This window comes from Rana temporaria, chromosome 2 (genome assembly GCF_905171775.1).
Source record: "Rana temporaria chromosome 2, aRanTem1.1, whole genome shotgun sequence".
In the NCBI taxonomy this organism is placed as follows: Eukaryota; Metazoa; Chordata; class Amphibia; order Anura; family Ranidae; genus Rana; species Rana temporaria.
The window spans coordinates 104,838,109-104,863,051 of NC_053490.1; the positions used below are offsets into that span (position 1 = coordinate 104,838,109).

A 24,943-nucleotide genomic window follows, 5' to 3' on the forward strand; every position below is an offset into this window, starting at 1 on the left:
TTCAAGACGTGTCCGGGTCCAGAAGACTTGTAAGGAGCCACACATGTGGACCTTCCTGGGGAAATGTACAGCACCTGTGATGTCTTACAATAATCTCAATGAATTAGTCAGTGAAATAAAAAAATGGTATTGCTTATTTACCCTCATTCAGCTTGGCGATAGCTCTGTATTCTGTACATGAAGCAGCCCATTGAAGTGGATGCAGTTGCAGTGGTTGCACAGACACCATTGCATGTCAAAATTTGACAGGCATGCAGAGGCAGGAGCATGGTCCTGAGCACATACTGTCTACATATAGGGCTGTACACTTATTCCTCCATACCTGTCAAATTTTGACATGTAGCGGTCTTAAAGACAGCTTCTGGTGGGGCTTGGCCTGGAGAACAATGGAGTAGGACGCATGTAGTGAGAGCTTCACTTGCTGTTACTCTTGTTTTTAGTATCCTGTCTTACAACTAATCGATACTTCACGCCATTATACCTTGGGTGCCTCCCGACTGCCTCAGGAACATGTCTCCACCGAAAAAACATCTGAAACCGCCGAAAAGCTCGCCAAGTACCGCTGGCAGGAGAAGAAGGAGTAGGCCGAAGATGGCGCCGGTGCCTTGCCGGACACAGAGCATGCCGCAGTAGATACCAATAAGGTGCTGGATGCCATCGCTCTAGTCTATGCCAAAGCACACTTACCACGAAGATTGAGGAGGTGAAGATTGATGTACCCCTCATTAGACAGGACCTGTCTACCCTCTGGGACCGTGTGGCTAAGACCGAGACCCGCATCAGCAGAGCGGAGGACATCTTGCATCCCGCACACCACGGGTGAGGTACGTCGCCAGCTGCAGCAACTTAGCGCAAAGCTGGACGATATGGAGAATCGTCTCCGCAGGTGTAACCTCTGGTTCATCGGTCTCCCAGAATCCGCGGACTGACTGACTCTGCGGGCTTCCTTGAGAACATACTGACATCCACCTTTGGTAGCGATGCATTCTCGGCGATGTTTGCAGTGGAATGCACACACTGTATCCCTGCGAGACCCCCCCCCTCAGGGAGCCCCACCGCGCACCCTGATCGTGAATTTCCTGAACTTTAAGGACCGGGACAAGATCCTCCGCCTGTCCAGAGAAAAGGGTAATATCCCCTACATGAATGTACATGTGGCCGTCTTTCCGGACTTTTCTAATGAGTTACAATGGAAAAGATCCCGGTTCCACAATGTTAACCGGGGGCCTACGTACCTTTCACCTCAAATATGCCATGCTATCTCCGGCAAGACTACGGGTGGAATGTGACAGTCGAGTGCAGGACCCAGATCTGGCATCTACCTGGATAGACCAATGGGATCGCCATGACTAACTGTGCCCTTTTAACTGCCCGCTGTATTGCCCTTTTTCTCCCTGCTTCCCCTCTGCCTCCCTGAGCTGGGGGAATACTGAAGTTTCTCTGATAGCCATCTACCCCTACGCCCCTGGCTTGGCCTCTTTTGAGTCCCACACCTGTGTCAATCTTCTATCGGGGAAGAGATGTGGGGATCCCCCTCCTCCTCTAATCAGGGCCCACACCATAAACATTCTTCAGTGTGACAATACTGACCCACAGCCCCGCGTGCCCTGCTGCTCATTGTGAAGTTTCCACAAGCCGATATGTTGAACATTTTTTTTCTTCCTTTTTTATCCATACTGTTTTGCTGACAAGCAGCCCCCCGTGCAATGCTGTAATAGTGCCACACTTTTATGGCTCCTACACCCCATGCGCTTCTCAGAGAAGAAGTCGTTAGGGTTTATGTCAAAAATATATTTTTTCTTCTTCCCGTTATTTCTTATCCCCCCCCCCCCCCTTGTTTGACTGTTTTTTTTTTCCTGACTCTCTCCATGGGTATCTGTTATTTGGAATCAAGCCGTCTGCCTCCAATGAGTTTTTAGCATTGGATGTTTTCTGTTGGTATCTGGTGTTAAGGGTTTACATGTCCATGCCAAGTTGGGGAGGTACTGGACTGGGTGGGATAGGGAATGTTGTTATATATCACCCTACGTTTGATGTACATAAAATTAGGTTTTTCTTTCATGAATGTTGTTATATTAACCACTTCACTACCAGGCACTTTCGCCCCTTCCTGCACAGGACAGTTTTCAGCTTTCAGCGCTGTCACACTTTGAATGACGTGGTCATGCAACACTGAACCCAAACTACATTTTTATCATGTTATTCCTTCTTTTGGTGGTACTTGATCACCTCTGGGGTTTTTATTTTTTGCTAACAAACTAAAAAAGACCAAAATTTTGGATAAGAAAAACTTTTTTCTTAGTTTCTGTCATAAAATGTTGTTTTCCCCTTCACTGACGGGCACTGATGAGGCAGGCGGCACTGATGAGTTGGCACTGATATGTAGAATTGATGGGCACTGATGGGCACCAATAGGCTGAACTGATATGCAGCACTGACAGGCTACTGTGATGGGCACTGACAGGTGGCAATGATTGGCACTGATAGGTGGTACTGATTGGCACTGATTGGTTACTGACAAGTGTTACTGCTGGTCACTGATTGGCACTGTGGTGGGCTCTGATTGGCACTTTATTGGGCACTGGCAGGGGGTTATGATGGGGCACTGACTGGCAGCTTATTTTTACAATTGATGGGGGCTGTGCTGATAATCAATGTGCTGATTATCAGCACAGACTCCCCCCCCCCCCCTGACAGGGAGAGCTGCTGATCGTCTCTCCCTGTCAGCGCGAACCGAGGAATGCCGTTTACCGGCACTTCCTGGCTCGCGCTGTAAAAGGTCACAGCTGATCACGTGGTAAGAAGCCTCTGTGCACGCCACTATCAATGGCTCCCCCATCTTGATCTTAGCCTGGTATGTTCCTCCCCCATACAACTCAACCGTAGTTAAGGAGGGCCTTGCTTTTATGTCTCAATACCCCATGGTGGTGTGGATGGGAAAATTTAATATGACCCTAGTTCCTGCCTTAGATCGAATAGGTCAGCCAGGCCCTACTTCGGATCCCCCCCCGCACACACCAGGCTAAATGGCATGCTTACAGACTTTGCCTTAGTTGACACATGGAAACACAAAAACCCAGCTATTAAAGCTTTTTTGTGTTTTTCAGTCAGTCACAATACGATGTCAAGCATCGATTTTATTTTTCTGTCACTGACCCTGATACCAAAAGTAGTGGATGTGGGATTTGCACCTAGAATACTGTTGGATCATGCCCTGTATTGGTTTATGGTCCAACTGCTGAAGGCCTCTCCCCCCTCGACTTCTGGCTGACAGCCCTGAAAGTCCAGGACGACATACCTACTGAACTGCAGCACTACTTTACGGTCAATAGGGATTCAACTTCATACAAGATGGTGTGGGAGATGTTTAAACTGCATGCTCGCTCGCTCGCTGCTGTCCACTCTCATTAACAGACCTAAAGGGGTTGTAAAAGTACAATTTTTTTTTCCTAAATAGCTTCCTTTACCTTAGTGCAGTCCTCCTTCACTTACCTCATCCTTCGATTTTGCTTTTAAATATCCTTATTTCTTCTGAGAAATCCTCACTTCCTGTTCTTCTGTCTGTAACTCCACACAGTAATGCAAGGCTTTCTCCCTGGTGTGGAGTCTCGTGCTTGCCCCCTTCCTTGGACTACAGGAAAGGCAGAACGCCCACTAACACACAGCTCCTTTCTCTATCCTTGTTAACGGATGGCTATCTGAACAGTTCCCTCTAGAGAGGGAGACTTGACAGGGCTGCCCCCTTTCCCCCGTATTGTACGCACTGGCAGTTGAACCATTGGCCATTTCTATACGGTCGGATGTCAATATCCGAGGCTTAAGGATAGGGAACTTAGAAGAAAAGGTAGGAATGTATGCTGACGATACGCAGACTCTGGACCCTCTCTTGTTACAGCCCTACACTCCATAGAACATATAGGTGGCCACTTGGGTCTAAGAATTAATTGGTCAAAGTCCCAAATTGTACCTATTGACCACTCCCCCCCCCCCCCGGCCCTCTGTAGAGTCTCCCTAATTAAGTACCTTGGAGTGCAGGTTACAAGATCACTCACAGACTATATATCTCTAAATATTGAACCCTTATATAACCTGATTAAGACCAAGACACAGACGTGGGCCAGATTTCCCCTGGACCTTATGGGATGCATTAGTCTGGTTAAATTGATTCTCCTTCCCAAGATACAGTGGCGTAGCGTGGGTTGTCAGCACCCGGGGCAAGGCAAGTAATTTGCGTCCCCTAACCTGCAGAATTTTAGCACTCCCGAGTCCTGTCCCTTCCTACAATAGTATTTACCAGACTGATTCCTACACTGACCACTACACTAACCTACCTGATTCCTATACTGACCACTACACTACCATGACCAACCTGATTCCTATACTGACCACTATACTACACTGACCTCTATACTGATCTACCTGTTTCCTATACTAATCACTATACTACACTAACCACTATACTACACTACCCGATTCCTATACTGACCACTACACTACACTCTCTCTCTCTCTGGCTGTTTCATCTCCCCAGACCGTGGGCACCGCCCCCCCCCCCCCCCCTGGCCAGCAACACCAACATGAGTCTCACGATCACGAGGGAGTACCTTATTTTCAGCAGCATCTTAAAATCCATTTCTGTCTTCCCTGCGCTTCGCCATGTTCAGACTCCGGCACCCTGTAATTGGGCTGCGGGGCTGGCCTGTTAACGATCGTGGTTGTTCCTGATGGAGGCAATGCACAAGGACACAGGAAAGTACATTTAGGAGGAGGCAGCCACTGTGACACATACTGGCGGGCGCCCCCCTAAATGTTGCGCCCGGTGCCACGGCCCCCCCTGCACCCCCCACGCTACGCCAGTGCCAAGATACTTTACATAATGTGGCATGCTCCCCTATATCTCCCTCAAAAAAAATTCAAGATGATCGATTCTATCCTGAACTTGTTCGTATGGGGCCACAGCAGACATAAATTATCTTGGATAGTACTGAAGAACCCGGTTACATTAGGTGGAGCAGCTTTCCCAGATTTTTAAGACTACTATATTGCTTCCCAACTGTCCCACTTTTATTACTTCAACAAATCCGAAATCCCGAGATACCAATCATTGCTTTGTGCGGGTCCAAACAACCCGGCCAACACTCCACTCCAGACAGTACTCAGGAGACCCATCAGCACAACGACCCATCCAAAACACACGCGACATACTGTAACACATCATGGCCTATTTAGGTATCTCCAGCTCTGCTATGCCATACAAACCCAATTCTCTGGCTTAAACCGCTCCATGAGCACTCCCTCTGTAGTGGAAATTGTGCTTGGTACAGAACCCTCTAAATTAATCTCTAAGACTAGATGGGAGACTGATGTGGGAGGGATTTAAGATGAGGACTGGGATGAAATCCTGAAGGATGTGAAAAAGGTTTCCCCCAAGTTCCCAAACCGCCTCACGCCAACTGTATATTATTCTCGGCACATATCTGACACCCCAGAGGATTGCCTGCTTTAAACCTATGTACAACCCAGGCTGTCGTCTATGAGATTACACCCCAGGTTCGTTCTACCATCTAATTTGGACTTGCCCAGTTATCCAAGCATACTGGACACACGTGATACGTTTTCTTCACGACCAAATGGGCTCACCTGCCCCACTCTAGAGCCAAAGCTGTGCCTGCTAGGGTTACTGCTGGACTTAGACATTGACAAGTCCCTGGCCACCTTTCTACATAAAACACTATTTTTGGCTAGAAAGGCAGTGGCCTGCACCGTGATGCAGGCGTGGCAGACCTGGAAAAAAGAGATTAATGACACTCTCTCTTACAAAAACATTATCTGTACAAACAGAGGATGTCTCCTCAAATATGCGAAGGTGTGGGGCAGATGGTGGATGGATGGTGAAACGTGCACTTGATTTTTTTATGTATATTCCTGTTGAATACTGACTGCATGTATAGTCTCCAAGCTCTATAATGGTGACAACTTTGTTCTACCCCTGCTCGATACACGAACCTACGTCAAACATGTGATACGATGTGACGATGTATGTACCGATATCTATGTCACAATTTATTCTATTTATGTTTGTACCATGCATATACTTTTTTCAATTAAAAATAAAAGACAGCTTCCGGTCCCTAGTGATGATCATGGTCCAGGCAGGACTAGCTTCTGATCAAGTAACTACTATGCAGTTAAATGGATGCCCGTCGGTGGGCAGGAGTGGGTTAAAGGGCCTATTGATGACAATAGTAACACACGAAAATGCCTTTACACGCACATGTTAATGACATCCCAGTCTAATAGCTATATTCAGGTAGGGGCGCATATTTTTTAGGCGGCGTAGCGTGTCGTATTTACGCTACGCCGCCGTAAGTTAGATAGGCAAGTACTGTATTCACAAAGCACTTGCCTCCTAACTTACGGCGGCGTAGCGTAAATGTGGCCGGCGTAAGCGTGCCTAATTCAAATGAGGATGGGGGGCGTGTTTTATGTAAATGAATGGTGACCCGACGTGATTGACGTGCGCCGTCCGTGTACATATTCCAGTGTGCATTGCTCCAAAGTACGCCGCAAGGACGTATTGGTTTCGACGTGAACGTAAATTACGTCCATCCCCATTCACGGACGACTTACGCAAACGACGTAAAAATTTCAAATTTCGACGCGTGAACGACGGCCATACTTAACATTGACTAGGCCAGCTATTTGTTGGAATAACTTTACGCCGGAAAACGCCTTATGTAAACGGCGTATCTTTACTGCGACGGGCGCACGTACGTTTGTGAATCGGCGTATCTAGGCTTTTACATATTCTACGCCAAACTCAACGGAAGCACCACCTAGCGGCCAGCGTAAATATTGCACCTAAGATACGACGGCGCAGGCCGTCGTATCTTAGATAGGTTTAAGTGTATCTCAGTTTGAGAATACACTTAAACTTAAGACGGCGCAGATTCCGAGTTACGTCGGCGTATCTACTGATACGCCGATGTAACTCTCTCTGAATCCAGCTATAAGTCTGTGGGGTTCAATATTGAGTTGGCCCACCATTTGCAGCTATAACAGCTTCAACTTTTCTGGGAAGGCCGTCCACAAGGTTTAGAAGAGCATTTGTGAGGTCAGGCACTGATGTTAGACTATAAGGCCTGGCTTGCAATCTCTGCTCTAAATCGTCCCAAAGGTGTTCTATCTGGTTGAGGTCAGGACTTTTCACAGAACACCAGCAGCAATATAATAAATGGACAGTATTAGTCCGCTCATTAGTAACGAACAACATGGCCGCCTCCAAGTCGGCGACACCTTTTTTTTACTCCTTAGGCGTCGTCCAGTCAAAACAGCCAACTCGTCATGTACTGTAGTGTATACACTGCCGGTGTTCTGTGAAAACAGCCAAGTCGTTGAAATCTGCAATTACTGTTGCTGGAGAGTCACCAAAAGTAAATTGGAGATTTTGATGGGTTGGTTCTTTTGACAGAACACTGGTTGCACCCTCGGATCATTTCTTGGGAGCGCCGGTGGAAACGGTAATCCCGAGAAACACTGAAGCGTTCCGGCGGCTTATGAGCAACTCGGAGCATCGTCATGAGAAAGCCAGCCTCCGGCTAGAGAAAACGATACCGGGGTTATGGCTGATAGCTTCAGCCATAACTCTGACAAACCACCAAAAAATGGATTAATATCAGCCTGGACCGGAAGTGACGCGTCGCTCCGGTCCTCCAAGGCCATAGAGGCTATCAAAGAGTATCTACTCTTTGATTGCCTATAGGAGCAGCTGGCCACACTGCCGGATAGTTTCTCAGGTGAGCTTGAGAAACACCGGCGAGCAGCGAGGGGCGTGCAACGTCCCCTCCCGCTGCTTTGAAGAGCATTCCAGCAGCTCATGAGCCGCTCAAGAATGCTTTCATGAGGAAGCCAGCTGCCCACTGGAAAAAAACGGAACCGGGATTATGGGTGATATCTTCAGCCATAATCCTGTTAACCACTTGAAAAACACAACGTATATATGTCATATTTCAGCTTGTCGGTAAAAAAAAGAAAAGAAAAAAAGAAGTGCCATGTCAGTAAATATTCCATGTTTTGTCAGTAGTAAAAAAGTTAATAGGGATTGGTAACCCTGGAACAAGATGATGCAATCTCTGGGAGTTTTTCAGTCAGGCCTCATGAGGTATGTAAATGTCCTATACCAATAGACAAATCGATCATTATTTAACTTTGGTCAAAACTGAAGAGTTTGTTTTTAGCTACAGGCACCCCTTAGTTTGGGTAAAAGGTGAAGCAACCCATTCGAGTTGTGATCTCCATGCTTGTTCTATGTCAGTAACAAAGTATAAACAAGAGTGAAGAGGAGTGCCAGGAAAGTTCCATTCAGTAGGGAAGGTTAATAACATGGCCGGGTTTACTTTAAAAGCACCAACTAGATATCAACCATCTTGCAGCGTAGGACAATGACCATCAGCTGACGCCGGAAGTGCTCCCGCGGCCATTTTGTTTCACTCAAGACAACCCAGCCTGCCTAAGCTCTTCCCACCAGCCATCTTAGTAACCCGCCGTCATTGTTTCCTGGACAGAAGACTCTTTACTGCCTTTTAGAGCCACCATGAGCATAAATATTTGACATACTAGAAGGAAAGACGCCTAATTTCCAATAATTAACAAAAGAAAGAGCCTAATAAAAAGAACGTCACGAGCCGAGGTCTCCATCTTGGTACTCGCAGATATCACGCAGGAGCACGCCGTACACCAGGCAAATCTTTAGAAGGGTGTAGAAAGATGGCGCCCGCTGCACGCAGTAATAACAATACACATGACCTGCTGACTTGTTGGGATTTGAGACGTTTGTTTCCCCCCGCCTAGCATACCATACGGCCAGTTCAACACTACGTTTGTGACTCATAGCTCCAGCGAAAACACGCTTTTTCTCTAATATTCATAGTCACGCCATGTTCATAAATGGCTTTCCGTGGAGCGCCCCCTGGCGGCTGGCGGCGAGAAGAGCTGACTTCCGGCGAGGGCGGGTTGATAGCAGCGCGCGCCTCCTTCCCTCCCCCCTCCCAGAGCAGCAGAGGCAGCAGCAGAAGCCGCAGCTCCCGCCAGCCCCTCCCGCCGTCGCCATTCCTCGCCCGCCCGGCTCTCTCCTTCCCTCCCTCCCCGGGGCCCCCTTCGCCTCCGGATCGTTCCTTCCTCCCCATTCCTCCCTTGTTTTTCCTTCCCCCCTTCTCCCTTCCCTCCCCGGTCTCCGTCCCGCTCTTGTCCTCTCTCCACCACGTCCTGTGTGAAGGTAAGCATCGCACCCTATCTAACCCTCCTCCTCCCTTCTCGCTTTGTTGTCAGGACAGCGGTGGGGCTCATAGGCCTCGGAGCGGCCAAGAGGGCGCACCATGTGAGGGGACCGCGCTACTCCCCCCCACTCTATGGCCGCTCCGCCTTAACCCTTTCCTTCCCCAGGACCGGCCCACACCACGTGACCGGGGACCGGCCTCGGGCCTGCCAATGGAGGTCACACGCCGGCTCCATGCCTGCTCCTGGGGGAGGATCGAGGACATGTAAACAAGGCCCGGCCTCTCACACAGCCCGGAGTACAATGCAAGGTCGCCCATCACCTCCTTCTGGGGGACTAGAGGAGTGTTGTGTACACATCCCGGGGTCCCTACATATCATGGCCCTCGGCACACCCATTATCGGCGGACCTGTCCTCCCCACCTGGTGTGTGTGTGTGGGGTACTCCACATGGCTGTCACATTGTGTCCTGTCCAATATAGATCACACATGGGTGTAAGATCACACATCTGTGCTGGTCCTGTCCATTGTAGGATCACACATCTGTGCTGTGGTTGTAGGATCACACAGCTGTGCTGGTCCTGTCCATTGTAGGATCACACATCTGTGCTGTGGTTGTAGGATCACACAGCTGTGCTGGTCCTGTCCATTGTAGGATCACACATCTGTGCTGTGGTTGTAGGATCACACAGCTGTGCTGGTCCTGTCCATTGTAGGATCACACATCTGTGCTGTGGTTGTAGGATCACACAGCTGTGCTGGTCCTGTCCATTGTAGGAACACACAGCTGTGCTGGTCCTGTCCGATCGCATAGCTGTGCTGGTCCTGTCCATTGTAGGAACACACAGCTGTGCTGGTCCTGTCCGATCGCATAGCTGTGCTGGTCCTGTCCATTGTAGGATCACACAGCTGTGCTGGTCCTGTCCATTGTAGGACCACACAGCTGTGCTGGTCCTGTCCATTGTAGGACCACACAGCTGTGCTGGTCCTGTCTGATCGCATAGCTGTGCTGGTCCTGTCCATTGTAGGATCACACAGCTGTGCTGGTCCTGTCCATTGTAGGAACACACAGCTGTGCTGGTCCTGTCCGATCGCATAGCTGTGCTGGTCCTGTCCATTGTAGGACCACACAGCTGTGCTGGTCCTGTCCATTGTAGGACCACACAGCTGTGCTGGTCCTGTCTGATCGCATAGCTGTGCTGGTCCTGTCCATTCTAGGATCACACATCTGTGCTGTGGTTGTAGGATCACACATCTGTGCTGTGGTTGTAGGATCACACATCTGTGCTGTGGTTGTAGGATCACACAGCTGTGCTGGTCCTGTCCATTGTAGGATCCACACAGCTGTGCTGGTCCTGTCCATTCACACAGCTGTGCTGGTCCTGTCCATTGTAGGATCACACAGCTGTGCTGTGGGGTCAGGCATTGGTGCTGTGGGGTTGGGCATTGGTGCGGCCACATCTGCCCATTTATTGGCTTGGGAAAAGTCCACAACACCTTTTTTTCAAAACGCGGCAGCTCGACAACACCGTATGGGTTTACTTGCATAAAGCTCACTGTGTTTATTTACGTGTGGGTGCCATTAAGAATTAAAGTATTTATCCCAAAACTAAAAATGTAATGTATTGCAGATTGTGGTGGATGCATCAGTTTTCTTCAGCTTTTTTTTTTTTACCTAAAGATCTGGTTCGTAAAAGACCTGTATTAGAGTACCTATACTGTGTATGGGTCAGTTGGGGGGGGGGGGGTTGCCAGATTTAGATGCACTAACAAATTGAAGCCAAACGTCACCTCACACTTAAAGCAGAGCTCCACCCAAAAGGGGATGCTCTGCTTGTCTGCACTCTCTCTTCCCCTTTTTGCTGCCACATTTGGCACCTTTTGGGGGGTACCTGGTTTTGACAGGTACCCATTTCCAGCTCAATTGGAAATTCGCCCCCTCTTTTCCTTTGCAGTGAGCTCATTCAAAGCGCAACACAGTTGGAAACGGGCTCTGAAGCCACAAGGCTTCTCTGCAGGTTTCCCTTAGTCAAGAAGGTGGTGCCAATTAAAAAATCGGCTCGGGTGAGGACACCACTGGATGCCTGGACAGGTAAGTGTCCTAAAATTAAAAGTCAGCAGCTACATTATTTGTAGCTGCTGAATTTTATTTTCTGTAGAAGCCTAGAGCTCCTCTTTAAGCCATTACAGAAATGTACTATTTAAATCTTTTAAATTATACAGCATTTATATAGCGCCATCAGTTTGTACAGCGCTGAGGGCACACAGTACAAGTAAAGTAATAATACGAGGGCCCTGCTCATAGTTTACGATCCACTTAAAACAAATCATTGTAAGCACGCCTGTCACTGACAGATGTGCTGGTCAGATCACCAGGTGAAAATACAGTGGGGGGGGGGGGGCTAAAAATGTACTAATGCAGCCATCACATCTAGGAATTGGTAAGCTGAAATGTGTTTGGGTTTTATAACGCCTTAATGGCACGTTTGCTTGCTGGTCAGGAAAACGGTCGATTATGCCCACATTCCCGACCTGCACAAGTGTGAACATTGCCAAATACAGCAATGAGTACAGAATGTGAAACAAATTCTAGATTTTATGTTTGTGTGCATAAATGTTTATGTATCTTTATGTATGTATACACGCATATACTGCAACACTGACAATGAAGGAGTTTTATGTATGTTTACACAAGGTCTTTACGGAACATTTTAGGCTCCATTTACACTTGTGTGATTTGTAACTTTGGACATGACAAGTTGCAGCCTAGTCTTTTCATTGGACCCCATTCAGATTGCTACCTGCACTACTTTGGTCCGACTTTACACTCTCTGGACAGAAGTCGCAATGGGAGTTGTGCATTTTTGAGGTCACGCAAGTGTAAATGGAGCCTTAGTCAGGATCTTTCTTTCATCTTAATCCTGAGTATAAACATCAGTAAAATATGTCTACAGCAACTGGCCCATCAAAGTCGTGTGTCACATTCTTCTTGGGGTGTGCATAAATTGAGGCTCAGATGTGTGTTATGCACTGATCCTGGGGTCCCTAAAATAGGACGACTTGCTCTGGTCACACCTATGTTTTTTTAAGGACCTGTCCAGTGTGATATTGTAGTCCACATGGCTGTTATGTTGTATGTCCTGTACACGCAGTACTGTTTGTGTATATGTATTTTTTCACCTGGACCGGTCTCCATACCTGTAACAAGTCCGTGTATGCTGCTATGTCAGAGCTAGCATGTTTTCTTCAGTCAAATGTCTTGTGATGAATGTGAAGGGAATACCAATAGGTCGTTTAAATCTGAACGCCGGGAAACCTAAACCGCCTCTCGCAGTGCGGCTGTGCACTAGTTGACGCAGTATTGAACCAATTTTTACAAAAATGCATACAGGCAAGGGTTGTGGAACAAGAGACCCTAGTGTTCTCTTCTGTCATAATTTGCCCAACCCCTGCCTGTCAGCGGGTAATGTGATCTGATCCACAAAGCTCAGACCACATTTATGTGGCTGTGTGCCATGGTGATGTGACGTTATCATGGAAAGGCCAAAGACAGTACCCGGAAGTATAACTGGACAAAGATGGAAGTGCCTGGGAGTGGTGACTCTGCAGCGCTAGAGGGGGCTCCATTTGACAAGAATGTCATAATGTGCTAGTATCCAGTGCCTAGTGGTACATTATGACTTGGACCTGCTTTTTAAATTAGTTTTTTACTTTAAAGCAGGGATATGCAATTAGTGGACCTCAGCTGTTGCATAAAAGTCCCATCGTGCCTCTGGGTATCATGCTTGTGGCTTACTAGGCCTCATGGGACTTGTAGTTCTGCAACAGCTGGAGGTCCGCTAATTGCATATCCCTGCTTTAAAGGATAAGTTCACCTTTGAAAAAAAATATGGGTTCCACCCTAAAGTGTTCCTGAAGGTCAACTTATCCTTTAACTGCTTGTTTCTAGGGGCATCCAAAGTGCATTGTATAGACTTGGATGTATCTAAATACAGATAATATAGGAATCAATGGGGGCTGCTCACAGCTGTGTCTGCAAACAAAAATGTGCACTGAATTTAGCTGCTTACGAAAGTAGGACACAGCTGTGTATGGGACCCATACACATTTGCAGATACTTTTTAGAAGAACTGTATCTAAACGTGATTACTTTATGCACATTTTACACAGGCTCTTCTGCTAGCTCTGTCGGCAAGTACCTGCATTGATGCAGAAAATGCACATGAAGCCTAAAGCAGTATGGCTTACCGGATCTCTGTTCCCACAGGTGCTTTTGTACTGCTAGACTGGTCCCCTCTGCCTTTTCTCCCCTGCTTTCCCATGATCTAAGGTCCTCTGATGTCATCAAGATTGATGCAGTGTTCATAGCCCTGCATTAGACATAAGGGTGCCGAGGGTCAGTCAGTGCTGTCTGCCACTGGATCAGGCAAGTAAAAATCTTGGAGTAAACAAGCATTTATCCCTTGCAGTGTGGGGGCAGCTCACGGCAAGGGAGGACTTTTCCAGAGTTCAGCTTTAACAACATTCATTTGATTTTGAGCATTTGACGCTATGCCAAGCTGACCCCTCCCCGGGGAACATTCTGTGATTGTCTCAAACTTGCACAGATTATCCTCCTGACCTTGTCATGTTGATGTCAGGGTCTGCACATGGTCTTGCAGTTCAAGGGTAATAGGTGGCGCCTGCAGCTTTGGCTCGTGTCCAAGCCTAAGTTGTCACAAGCTATTTCCGGAGCAGCTTCTAAACTGGTCCTAATGTTGGAGAATACTTAGTTTATACATTCACCTATAGAATGTTTGTTTTTGTGATGTTTGGCGGTTCTATTTATTTGAAAAATATGGTGAGTACCTTTTTTTTAGAGCGATATTAAACTTTTTTCCCTATATTGGATGCTGTGGGCAAGTTGTTCCCTCCTTTACGTCCCACAAATGCTGGTTTTTACTTTCATTGTAGGGGGGCTCCTCTGGTGTCTTGCTGGAGTCATCCTTTCATGCAAGCTCCTGGGAATAATGGCTGATGTGAATAAGCTGCCTGAACCAATAGGCAAAAGTAGATGGTGAATAAGACGCCCTTGCTGCACCTTGTTAAAAGCGGCTTGCTCAGGGGCACTTTGTCTATTTGGGACATGTAGTCTTGAGAGTTTGCATGTAGAGGGAGACTAAAAGGTTAGGAAAGTGGCCTATAGGGACCCAGAGGCTTTGCTTTAAAGTGTTTCTGAATGAGTATTAAAGCAGTAGTAAGCTTCACTTTTACCTACAGCTAAGCTTAAAATAAAGCTTGCCTGTAGGTAGAATGAATATCCCCTAAATGTGCACGGTTTGGGAGGTATTCACGTGTGCTGTAGCTGGTGACCTTAAAGCGGGGGTTCACCCTTAGAGGGCACTTTTCCCCCTTAGATTACTGCTCGTTATTACTAGGGGAATCGGCTATTTATTTTAAAATAGGTGCAGTACTTACCCGTTTACGAGAAGCATCCTCTCCGTCGCTTCCGGGTATGGGCTTCGGGAATGGGCGTTCCTTCTTGATTGACAGGTTTCCGAGAGGCTTCCGACGGTCGCATCCATCGCGTCACGATTTTCCGAAAGAAGCCGAACGTCGGTGCGCAGGCGCAGTATAGAGCCGCACCGACGTTCGGCTTCTTTCGGCTACGAGTGACGCGATGGATGCGACCGTCGGAAGCCTCTCGGAAGAATGTCAATCAAGAAGGAACGCCCGCTCCCGAAGACCATACCCGGAAGCGACGGAAGAAGATGCAGCTCGAAAACGTGTAAGTACTGCACCTATTTTAATACAAATAGCCGATTCCCCTAGACCGAACGAGCAGGAATCTAGGGGAAGAAAAAAATTTTTTTTAGAAATGGGTGAACTCCCGCTTTAATGGTGAATGTGCACTGCACTCTGCGTTGAAGAAATACTGAATGTGCCATCAATTAAGAGCACTGTGCACATCCTATGCATTAAGATAAAAAAACCTGTGTGCAGCAGCTGCCGCCGCCCTCCAGCGTCCCCCCCCCTAAAACTTACCTGTGCCCCATCTCTCTCCAGCAATGTCCACTAGTGCCTTGGCCGTCCAAGACGCTCCTCCTGATTGGCTGAGACACAGCAGCGGTGCCACTGACTGTCACCGGAGTCAATCAGGAGAGGGCAGGGCTCGGTGCTGGAATGGGACACAGGGAGCTGTGACTAGGCTCTGGTGCCCCCATAGCCAGCTGCTTGCTGTGGGGGCACTCGACAGGCGTGAGGGACCCAAGAAGAGGATCTGGGCTGCTTTGTGCAAATCGAGTGCAACAGAACAGGCAAGTATGAAAAGGTTTTATTTGTAGAGAAAAAAATAGACTTTACAATCACTTTAACAGCACCCCAAATAGGTGCTATGTGGTGCGATTTCAGCCTGTTCTGTGCAATTTATGGTTTGGACTAGCCCTAAGTCCATCTCTAGGATATTGTTAACCCCTCCTGCCCCCCCCCCCCCCCCCCCCCCCGGTAAGCCTGATTAAAAATGATGAACTTGCTTAGAACTGTGATCATGAGATGCTGCAGTCCTGAGTCCTCTTCTGTTTTTGCATGAGGGGGGGGGGGCTCCTTTTTTCGGGGGTACTCTCAGGATCCAGAAGAGAAGACTTTTCAGTGTAAGGGGAGTGATGGGTGCATCTGTATCGCTGGACTAGTTATCCTTTTATTTGGCATGGCCCCTGGATGGCAGACCTAGGCAAGTACAAACATCCTTTACCAGGTAACAACCTCACAGGATGGGGGGGGGGGGGTGTCATATTTTGGCCAGAATGGGACATTTATCTGCAATAGGGGTAATTAAACACTTTAATTATACCTGGTGACTTTTTTTACTTTCAATGAAACCAGTGCTTATATGGCAGCAGATTTTAGTTTCCCTTTTCCTTTATATGCACAATGGATAAACTTGCTCTATATAAACCTATCCCATCCTAAAGCAGCTGCCTATAGAAGATCTGGTTGCGTGAGCTCCTGGGAGCTCCATTAAAATTAACTTTGCGATACCTACAGAGTACACTCATTAGTGATCCTTTGTAAAACATTGACCTAGATACATTTATCTGGCCAGTCTATGGCAAAGCATTTTATGCTACAATTTTTTTTACATTTACCTCTTGCCTTTCTCTTTGCAGTACATATTTACAGTAAATCTTGATAACTTTTTATACAAGAGTAAAAGTTTTATTTTAATCAGATCTGATTTTTGTATATTGTGCCTCATAATTATACTGCTATGCAGCCGCAAACAAAGCTTGCTCTGTTTCTTTTGTCAGCAGTGCTCCCGTGGAATGTAATCTGCTACTTTGTAGTAATTCTGAACATTCTGTGCTGAGAATTGGGTTAAAGGAGCTGTAAAGGCAGTTTTTTTTATTTTGTATCCTTATGTATTCAATGCATTAAGATAAACTGTGTGGCAGCCTCCCCAGCACCCCCAACTACTTACCTGAGCCCCATCTCTCTCCAGCGATGTCCATAGGTGTCTCAGCCGTCCGGGACACACCTCCTGTTTGGCTGAGACACAGCAGCGGCACCATTGGCTTCTGCTGCAGTCAGCCAATCAGGAGAGGGGACAGAGCCAGGTCGGGGCTCCATGTATGAATGGATACATGGAGTGCTGACTCAGCTTGGGTTCCCCCATAGAGATCTGCCAGCTGAGGGGGCACTTGGTAGGAGAGGGGGACCCGAGAAGAGGATCTGGGCTGCTTTGTGCAAAACCACTGCACAGAGGTAAGTATACCATGTTTTGTGTAAAAAAGACTTTACAATCACTTTAAAGTGTTACTAAACGCACAACAGTAAAATCTGTCTGTATATGCAGCACAGCATGCTTGTTATACTCACTGTGGAACTTAAGGGGTTAATCCTCTGCATTGTGTATAAAGGTTGTTCTATCCTATATGTAAAAACCTTCAGCCATAGCAGCCACTTTAAGTCCAGGTTCACATTGATGCTACTTTGAAATCGCACTACCTCACGTGAAGTTGCGCAATTTTAAAGTGTCAAGGCCAGCGTGATTTCAGGTGCTACTTTAGTTATCTGTGTGGCTTTATACATTGATGTCTATTGAAGTTGCACCTGAATTTGCCAAAAGTATTGCAGGAATTACTTTTGCAAATCGGTGCGGCGCAAAATCTGTTGCACCGATTGGAACCGTGCCATTGCCGCCAGTAGGCTGCGACTTGTCATGCGATTTGATCTCTCAAATCACATGACAAATTGCTCCAATGTGGACCTAGGCTAAAATGGGAGTGCCACAGATGTCTTGGGATTTTGGTCTCCAGGGATGCTAGCTAAACTTGAGTGTAGGCATTACATGTATTGTAGGTGTATTGCTTGTTTAGTGCTATGGTGCTGACTGGTTTGCTTTAATATAGATGTGGATCAGTTCATCCAGTGCTAGTTCCAATTGATAGGGCATTGATGAGTGTTAACCTATAGCAACCCTTATCTTCTGATATTTTTGTACTTGACAGATCTTGTGACTGACATTTTGCTCATGCACTGTTATCAAGTGGCTGTGTAGTCAGTAATGTTGTAGTGGCTTAGAAGCTGGGCAGCTTCCAGTGCTGGTGTTGTTAGAGACGTGATTTTCTTTCAGCAGTAGGATAGTCTGAAATCTGTGCACTACATGTGGTGTGCCTGTATTGTCGAGGGGATCAAATGCTCTTAAAAGGTTTAACTTCTTTGTATGTGGGTAACCTCATCCACAAATTTAGTACATACATTCTTTCATGCGCCTCTGATACAACTGTCAAATTAAATCTGAAAAACTATTACATGCCAGCCATGCCTATTGATGTAAGTAAGGTTTAAAAAATAAAACCTGCAGCTGCTTTGAAGTAACTTTAGGCTCACCAGACCCATCCTGATCTGACCACATAAGCTCTTTACAATCACATATGGCAAACCACCATTCAGATGGTGAAGATTCACTTGGAAAAAACTTTTGCAGCATTGGAAAATGCAGGTAGAGCAAGCACAACATGGAATGACATCCTTTTTATGTCCTTGGACCTATGAGAGGGATGGATGGGTTACTTTTTTAAGAGGGACAAACCTAAAGGTACAATAAGTAGGTGGGGAGAACATGCTTTTGTACTTTTACCCATGTGGGCACATGGGCAGAATTGTTATTGAGGCAACCTGTAGTGTGAGGAATATGTAGGCTTCCATTGTTGACCTTAAAATGCTGATAATCTAGCCATTTGACAACAATAAGTGAAGGCAGAACTGCTGAAATACATTGTTGCTGGTAAATGGCATTGAAGCTGTTGGCATGACAGCTAGGGAACTAAAATTCCAACATATTGTAAAATCAGGTTTTTTCTTTTTTTCCCGTACTGTGATTAGCGACTTCACACTCTACTTTCAGCTTCTCCGAAAGATCTTGTCTCTGCTCCCTCTTCTGCTTCACAAAACGGACTGTTATCTACAAACTGATAAATGGGTAGAAACTGCCCTACAAAATTTCATAAAATATGGGCACCCTGGGTGGAAGCTAGAGGTTTGACAATGATCAACTTCTATAGCAGGGGTGGATTGGTCCATTGGTTTCTGGCCCCAACCTAGCGGTGTACCAGCTACCGCTTTTGCGTCTTTTCTTCCTGTTCCCCATTCCTCTCTGGATGTTCAACCTTTCCCTCTTGATTTGCTTTTTGCCTTTGGTGGGACTGCGTAAATGAATAACCTTGCTCTGTGGTTGATGCCTAGATTTTTGCTAACCATGGTTAAGCTTGTATACCCCTCTCAGATTTGTATGGACAGGAGTTTATTTCAGGTGTATATTTTCTGCGTCTTTGTGCCACGTGAATTTCTTGGTTTTTTCAATTCAATATTTTTTCTTCATAAAAAAAGTTGGTTTAAAAAAGGAAGGTGGAGACATGACTGCAGCACAGGGATCTGAGACCTTCAGCACTTACATCTGGAGCTGCCAGGAATCCTGAATCCCTAATCCCGTCATGTAAACTGATTTGAAGAATGGATTTGTGCTTCTGAGGGAGAGGAATGTTTTGTTTTCTGTGAACCTGTGAAGGCAATTGTGCTCGGAGTTGGGCTTTAAGCTCAGTGCTAATGCAGCACATCCAGCATTCCTATGATTCATTGGTTATAATGAAATTTGAGCCCTGAATTGTATTAAATTCTGCCAAGTAGGTAGATTTGTCTTTGTTATTGTAATGACCGAGTGCATTGATGGTCCTTCATAGCTTACTGTGGCTTTCACATGTTAAATTGTACTATTTTTCTTTGCTTTTTACAATTGCTTACCTTTTTCTTTGTTTTTGTTTTTTTACAGTCTTGTCTTATCTTGTGACCAAAGACTACCTTTACATCTTCTGACTATTGCCCTGATCTAACAGAACTAGTTTCACTATGGACACCGGTGTTATTGAAGGAGGCCTGAATGTTACCCTCACCATCAGACTCCTGATGCATGGGAAGGCAAGTATGATTCTAATGATTTCTATTTACTTGTAGCTTATTTATGGTTTGAATGTATAAAGTGAACCCCTTCAGTCTTTCTATGATACTTTTGGCTCTAAAAGCGACCATTATGCCCCTCCGGTTTGGTTGTTTGTAGGCTCCTGAAATCTGATCCAAGCCTGGCATCCTAGAAGTATCCTATGTGGTTCCAAAGGTGTGATGTGGGGGAGAGGAGACGATGTCCAGTAGTGTGGCTTGGGGGAACTTGGCAGGGGGGAGGAGCCAGCACCGCAGGCAGGAGTTGCCCAAAAAAGAGGATCAAGGCTACTTTGTGCAAAACCATTGCACAGAGAAGGTAAGTATACAGTTTAAAAAACAAAAAGTTGGTTCTCATAGGGAGGGCATCTTTACTGCTGCTTTTAGCAGTGCCAGGTGTGTTTTTAACACCTTTTAAATATGCCTTCATGTTCTGTGTCCATTAGAGCAGCACAAATCATTAAATTGCGATCTCAACCCCCTCACGATTTTAATCCAGCATTTCCACGATTCATGTAACAAGTGCAGAGCCCATTCTCTGCTCACAGCTGTCAAACAAAAAAAAACATCCAGTAAATGTATATCAATATTGCTGAGATGGAAGGAAACGTAACTTTTAGGCTGCATTCACACCTGAGCTTTTTCAGCTTGTAAAACGCCTGAAAAATGCCCAAGCAAAATCCCATTCATTTAAATGGCCCCTATTCACATCAGAGCATTTTGTAGCCTGAAGTCAAAGTACATGAGCTTCTTTTTGGGCAGATTACAGCCGTTTTCTGCTTTTTACATTGGTGACCTTTTGACCTGTGCAAAGCATGCGACTTTCTGCCTGAAAACGAAACGCTCAGGTGTGAATGCAGCCTTGGATAAAAGTAATCTATGGCCGGTAAATGAGGTCAGTTTATCCACTCAGGCTCCATGCACAGTGGGCATGTCTCTTCTCTTGGGAGTAAAAAACGCTTGTATAGAGCATTCTTTGTACAAAGTCGAGATGAGTTTTTTTTTTTTCTGCCAGCGAGCTCCAATTAAACACAAACCGGAAGTTTTTTTTTTCCTGCCTCTAAACGTTGAACTCAAAATAGGCCTGTTAACATCCTAATGTGCATGGACACATAGGATAACATTGAGCTGCTTCTGCAGGCAGAACACCACTCCTTTTAGAAGCAGTTTAAGCTAGTGTGCATGGAGCCTTAAAGATTAAAGGCGTTGTAAAGGCAGAGGTTTTTTTTTTCTTCATGCATTTTATGCATGAAGATAAACCTGTGTAGCAGCCTCCCCAGCACCCCCTAAATACCTGGTCCTGGCAGTCTGGGGCTCTCCTCTTGATTGGCCGAGACACCACAGCGGTGCCATTGGCTCCCGCGGCTGTCAATCAGGGGAGAAAGGGGGCCAGGTCGGGGCTCTGTCTGAATAGATAGAGTTGTGACTATGGGTGCCCCCATAGAAGGTCTGTGGGGTCACTCGATAGAAGCCAGGAGCAGCAAAGGGGGCTCGAAAAGGAGGATCCGGGTTGCTCTGTACAAAACTAGCAGAGACCCTAGAGAATAAAATGGGTGTTACAGTATTTTGTCTTTCTGGGTCTTTCAAGCACAATTTTTTTTAGGGAAAACTCACTTCAATAAACAAAAAAACTGTAAATTTAACCCAATTTCTTTGCATGATGTAAAAGATGTTATGTTGAGAATTGTGATCTTTATTCGAAGCAAAAATGTGATTCTCATTTTTAAGAGAACACTATGGCTTTTTAGAAGCTTTTAGAGGCAAGGAAAAAGACCCACTGTAATGGCGCCTGAAAGCCTCGGCTGCAATCCCAGTGTGAAATCTGGGGCGCAGCGCTGGAAGGACGTCAGTCCTGCAAGCAGCTTCTTTGCAGCCCTTTATGAGCGGTGTATACACCACTCCTTAATCGCCCCTGCCCATTGAACGCTTTTAACCCTTTTTCAGCTGCTAGCGGGGGTTAAAAGCGCCCCACTAGTGGCTGAAAAACGCAGTGCTTTACTGCCGACACCTGGGCGCTGGCAGTGTGAAAGTGCCCTTAGACATACAAGCTTTTAGGACTCTCTAAATATTATGGCAGGTGCCCTGTTGGGGAAACGCAATTCAAAAAGATGGCTCTGACTAGCTGGGAAATCTAATGAAATGTGTCCTAGGATGGCTGGTAGTAACCCATTCATTTCAGGGACAAGCAAAGAACACAGCATGCACCATTTTTAAAATCCTCCCCATGTCAAACCACATAGTACAGTGGTACCATGCATTTTGGTTGCTGAAAATGCACTTGGAGGCATGGAGATGCAATTAATGGCACCTGTGTGCATCTAAAGCGGGTGTGCCCAACAAGTGGCCCGGTATTAAAGGTAAGTTTATTACTAAATATCACAGGGTATCACAGGGTATATATGGGCATATCTGTTCTGCAGTGGTTACTGGACTGCTTTCAAACTGATCCGCAGGTGCAGAGAAGTGCACCTGTGGGATACTTGCACTGAGCCATAGACTTCTATTAGCTGTGAGTTTGAGCTGAGAGTAAAGTGGGCTCTAAAGAGCCCAGTGGGCTGCCATCCACCCGCTCCACTGTCCATTGTGGCCCGTGACTGGTTACCAAGTCGCTTAAGTGGCCCTTGCTCTTAAAAAGGTTGGGCACCCCTGATCTAAAGACTGCAAATGTCCATGTAGTACTGGAAACTTGCGTTTCCTGCACTGCAAGTGACGTGAACCAGCCCTAAAATACATTAAAGCAACAATGCAAAATTTGTTTGGGGGATGTGGTGGGGAGAATGACTGTTGCTTTTAATCCGTTTTTTTTTTTTTTTTTCCTCCGTTATATATTCTAAAATACTGTTTTGACGCAAGATTCTTGAACTTTAACAAAAGTGACAATCAACATTTTTTTTCCCCCTCTTAGGAAGTCGGTAGCATCATTGGAAAGAAAGGAGAGTCTGTTAAAAAGATGCGTGAAGAGGTCAGACCTTCTTTTCCTTTTTGTTATGGTTTTCGACTTGTGTATTATAGTAAATGTAATGGCTTATCTATCTTGACAGAAACTTGAGTTGTATTAATCCTCTTCAGGTGCCTGCAAATGTAGAAAATTAAGAGCCAGGTAACATGGTAGTGTCTAGCTATGAACTTGTAAGGTAGTTGGCCATTTAGGAATTGTCCGATATGGATCCTCTCCACCTGTCTTTAACACGTACACTTGAAAACCTGATCAGTAACTTGACAGTCCTTTATGTGCAGGTGTGATTACATGCCATATAATTGCTTATTTAGCCAGCTCCTGCAGCATAGATGGGTAGTGGGATGGACAAAGGCACTAGTCGGCTTTGCTGCTGAATTTTTGGCTTATTTTTCAGTACTTTTTTCCCTCCATAATGCTCCACTAAAACCCTTTTAAAAGGTCATCCTAAATGTGCGACACGAAACTTAGAATGTAGCCAAAGAAGTGAGGGTTGGGAGCCAGCAGGATTGCTAGTCTAGGAAGCACTGTAGAATGTCAAAGGACGTGAGCTGTTGCCTTTTTGAGCCACTGCTTGGATTCCACATAGTTTTGTTTGGTTTTTGGCAGCTTAGTGTATCAAGTTCATTAAAGTATATCCCCTTCATTTATTGAGATTCTTGACAATTGTCAAGTGATGTATATTAATCAAATAAGACTTCCTGTTATGTAACTGCCTCCTTTGACCGGAAGGTCAATACTTCAATGCATGCAAATCGTTTTCCATTTATTTTTATTTTTATTTTTTTCTTCTCTCTAGAGTGGGGCTCGTATTAACATCTCAGAAGGCAATTGCCCAGAAAGAATTATCACGTTAGCTGGTCCAACAAATGCCATCTTCAAAGCCTTTTCAATGATAATTGATAAACTGGAAGAGGTAACCTTTTAGCTTCTGGGTATCTAAAAGCTTATATACATTATCAGTATTGTATAAAGGCCATGTTGCCTTGAGGGTCAGTTTTAACCGCATCCATTTGGCATTACATGAGCTGGACCTACTTTTAATGGAGCTGGTTCACACATGTCCGGGGCAGTCCATTTTTGTTTCAGGTGAGACTTCAAGTTTAAAATTTACACCTGAATCGGTCAAAAAAAACACAGCTGGAACATGTATGAACCTAGCCTAAAACCCAGCTCCTGGAAACATAAAACTTTTCCATTGCAAGTGGGTCAGCATCAACACAAGGGTTGCTCATATTGGTCTAGGTGACATAAAAAAGGGCTACTTGCCAGATCCCTCCTCCTCTCTGTGCTGCCAGGCTGGTCCTTTCTGTATTTTCACCCCCCCATACTTGGCAGTCTTAAGGTCCTGACATCAAGACCAATGCCGTGCATTGGATGTGATAATGCCAAGAGTCTTATCGCCAGAGCACATCGGAATGCTGTCTGCCCGGGTAGCAAAGGATCATGTTTGAAATGTTTCTCCTCTAGACCAAGCGAGCAGCTAACTTTTAGTGCTGGGGCAGTCCCAATGCAAGGGAGGATTTTCGCATTTCTTGCAGTTGGGCATAAGTATGCTGTTGCTGAGGACCTTCATTTTGAAGAGTAACACTACCATCTCATATGGCTGCATTCCTTTGCTTACCAGAACAGTGGTCACTCTGGCTGCTCCCTTGCTAGCATTTGGTGGTTGTGAACCCTTATACCCAGTGAAGTGACTGGCCTCAATGCTTTAAGACAAGTACACAGTGCTTTCACACAAAGGTGCTTTTCAGGCATTTTGGCACTAAAAATGGCACATGTAAAGCGTCTCTCAAGCCACCCCAGTGTGAAAGCCTGAGTGCTTTCATACTAGGGCGTTGTGCTTGCAGGATGGGAAAAGTCCTGCAAGTAGCATCTTTGGGGTGGTGTATACACCGCTCCCAAAACGCCCTGTCCACTGAAATAATTGGGCAGTGCTGCCAAAGTGCTTTTGCACAAGTTTGCTCCTCAAAGAGCTTTTAGGGTTATTGAACTGATTGGAGGTCTGTCAGTGTGTGATGCTATATGTTCAGATTTTTTGTACAAAGGATTTTTATGTATTTTTTTTTATAGTATATGTATGTATATATTGTTTGATCAGGTTACTGGTCAGTAGAGGGATTGTATGACTTGAGATGTGACACTATTAAAGGAGTTCTCTGAGCTAAAACTTTTAACCCCCGCTGTGCCCGGGCTGTAAAACTATACAAAATAAACCTTCACTTACCTGCCTACGATCCCCCG

General features: G+C 45.9%; 1 protein-coding gene across 6 annotated transcripts in view; it reads left to right on the forward strand.

Annotated features, from left to right (window-relative positions):
- Positions 1–9,049: 9,049 nt before the first annotated feature.
- Positions 9,050–24,943, forward strand: part of PCBP2 (poly(rC) binding protein 2) — a 38,746-nt gene continuing 22,852 nt past the window's right edge. For 2 of the 6 annotated variants that reach the window (XM_040340702.1, XM_040340704.1), the window contains exons 1-4: positions 9,051–9,274; positions 19,580–19,725; positions 22,649–22,705; positions 23,499–23,615. In XM_040340702.1, the coding sequence (XP_040196636.1) occupies positions 19,657–19,725; positions 22,649–22,705; positions 23,499–23,615 (243 nt within the window). In that variant the 5' untranslated portion in view covers positions 9,051–9,274; positions 19,580–19,656. Of the gene's footprint in view, positions 9,275–19,579; positions 19,726–22,648; positions 22,706–23,498; positions 23,616–24,943 lie in introns of all 6 variants that reach the window. The other 4 variants (XM_040340706.1, XM_040340707.1, XM_040340703.1 and 1 more) reach the window with 3 other exon arrangements.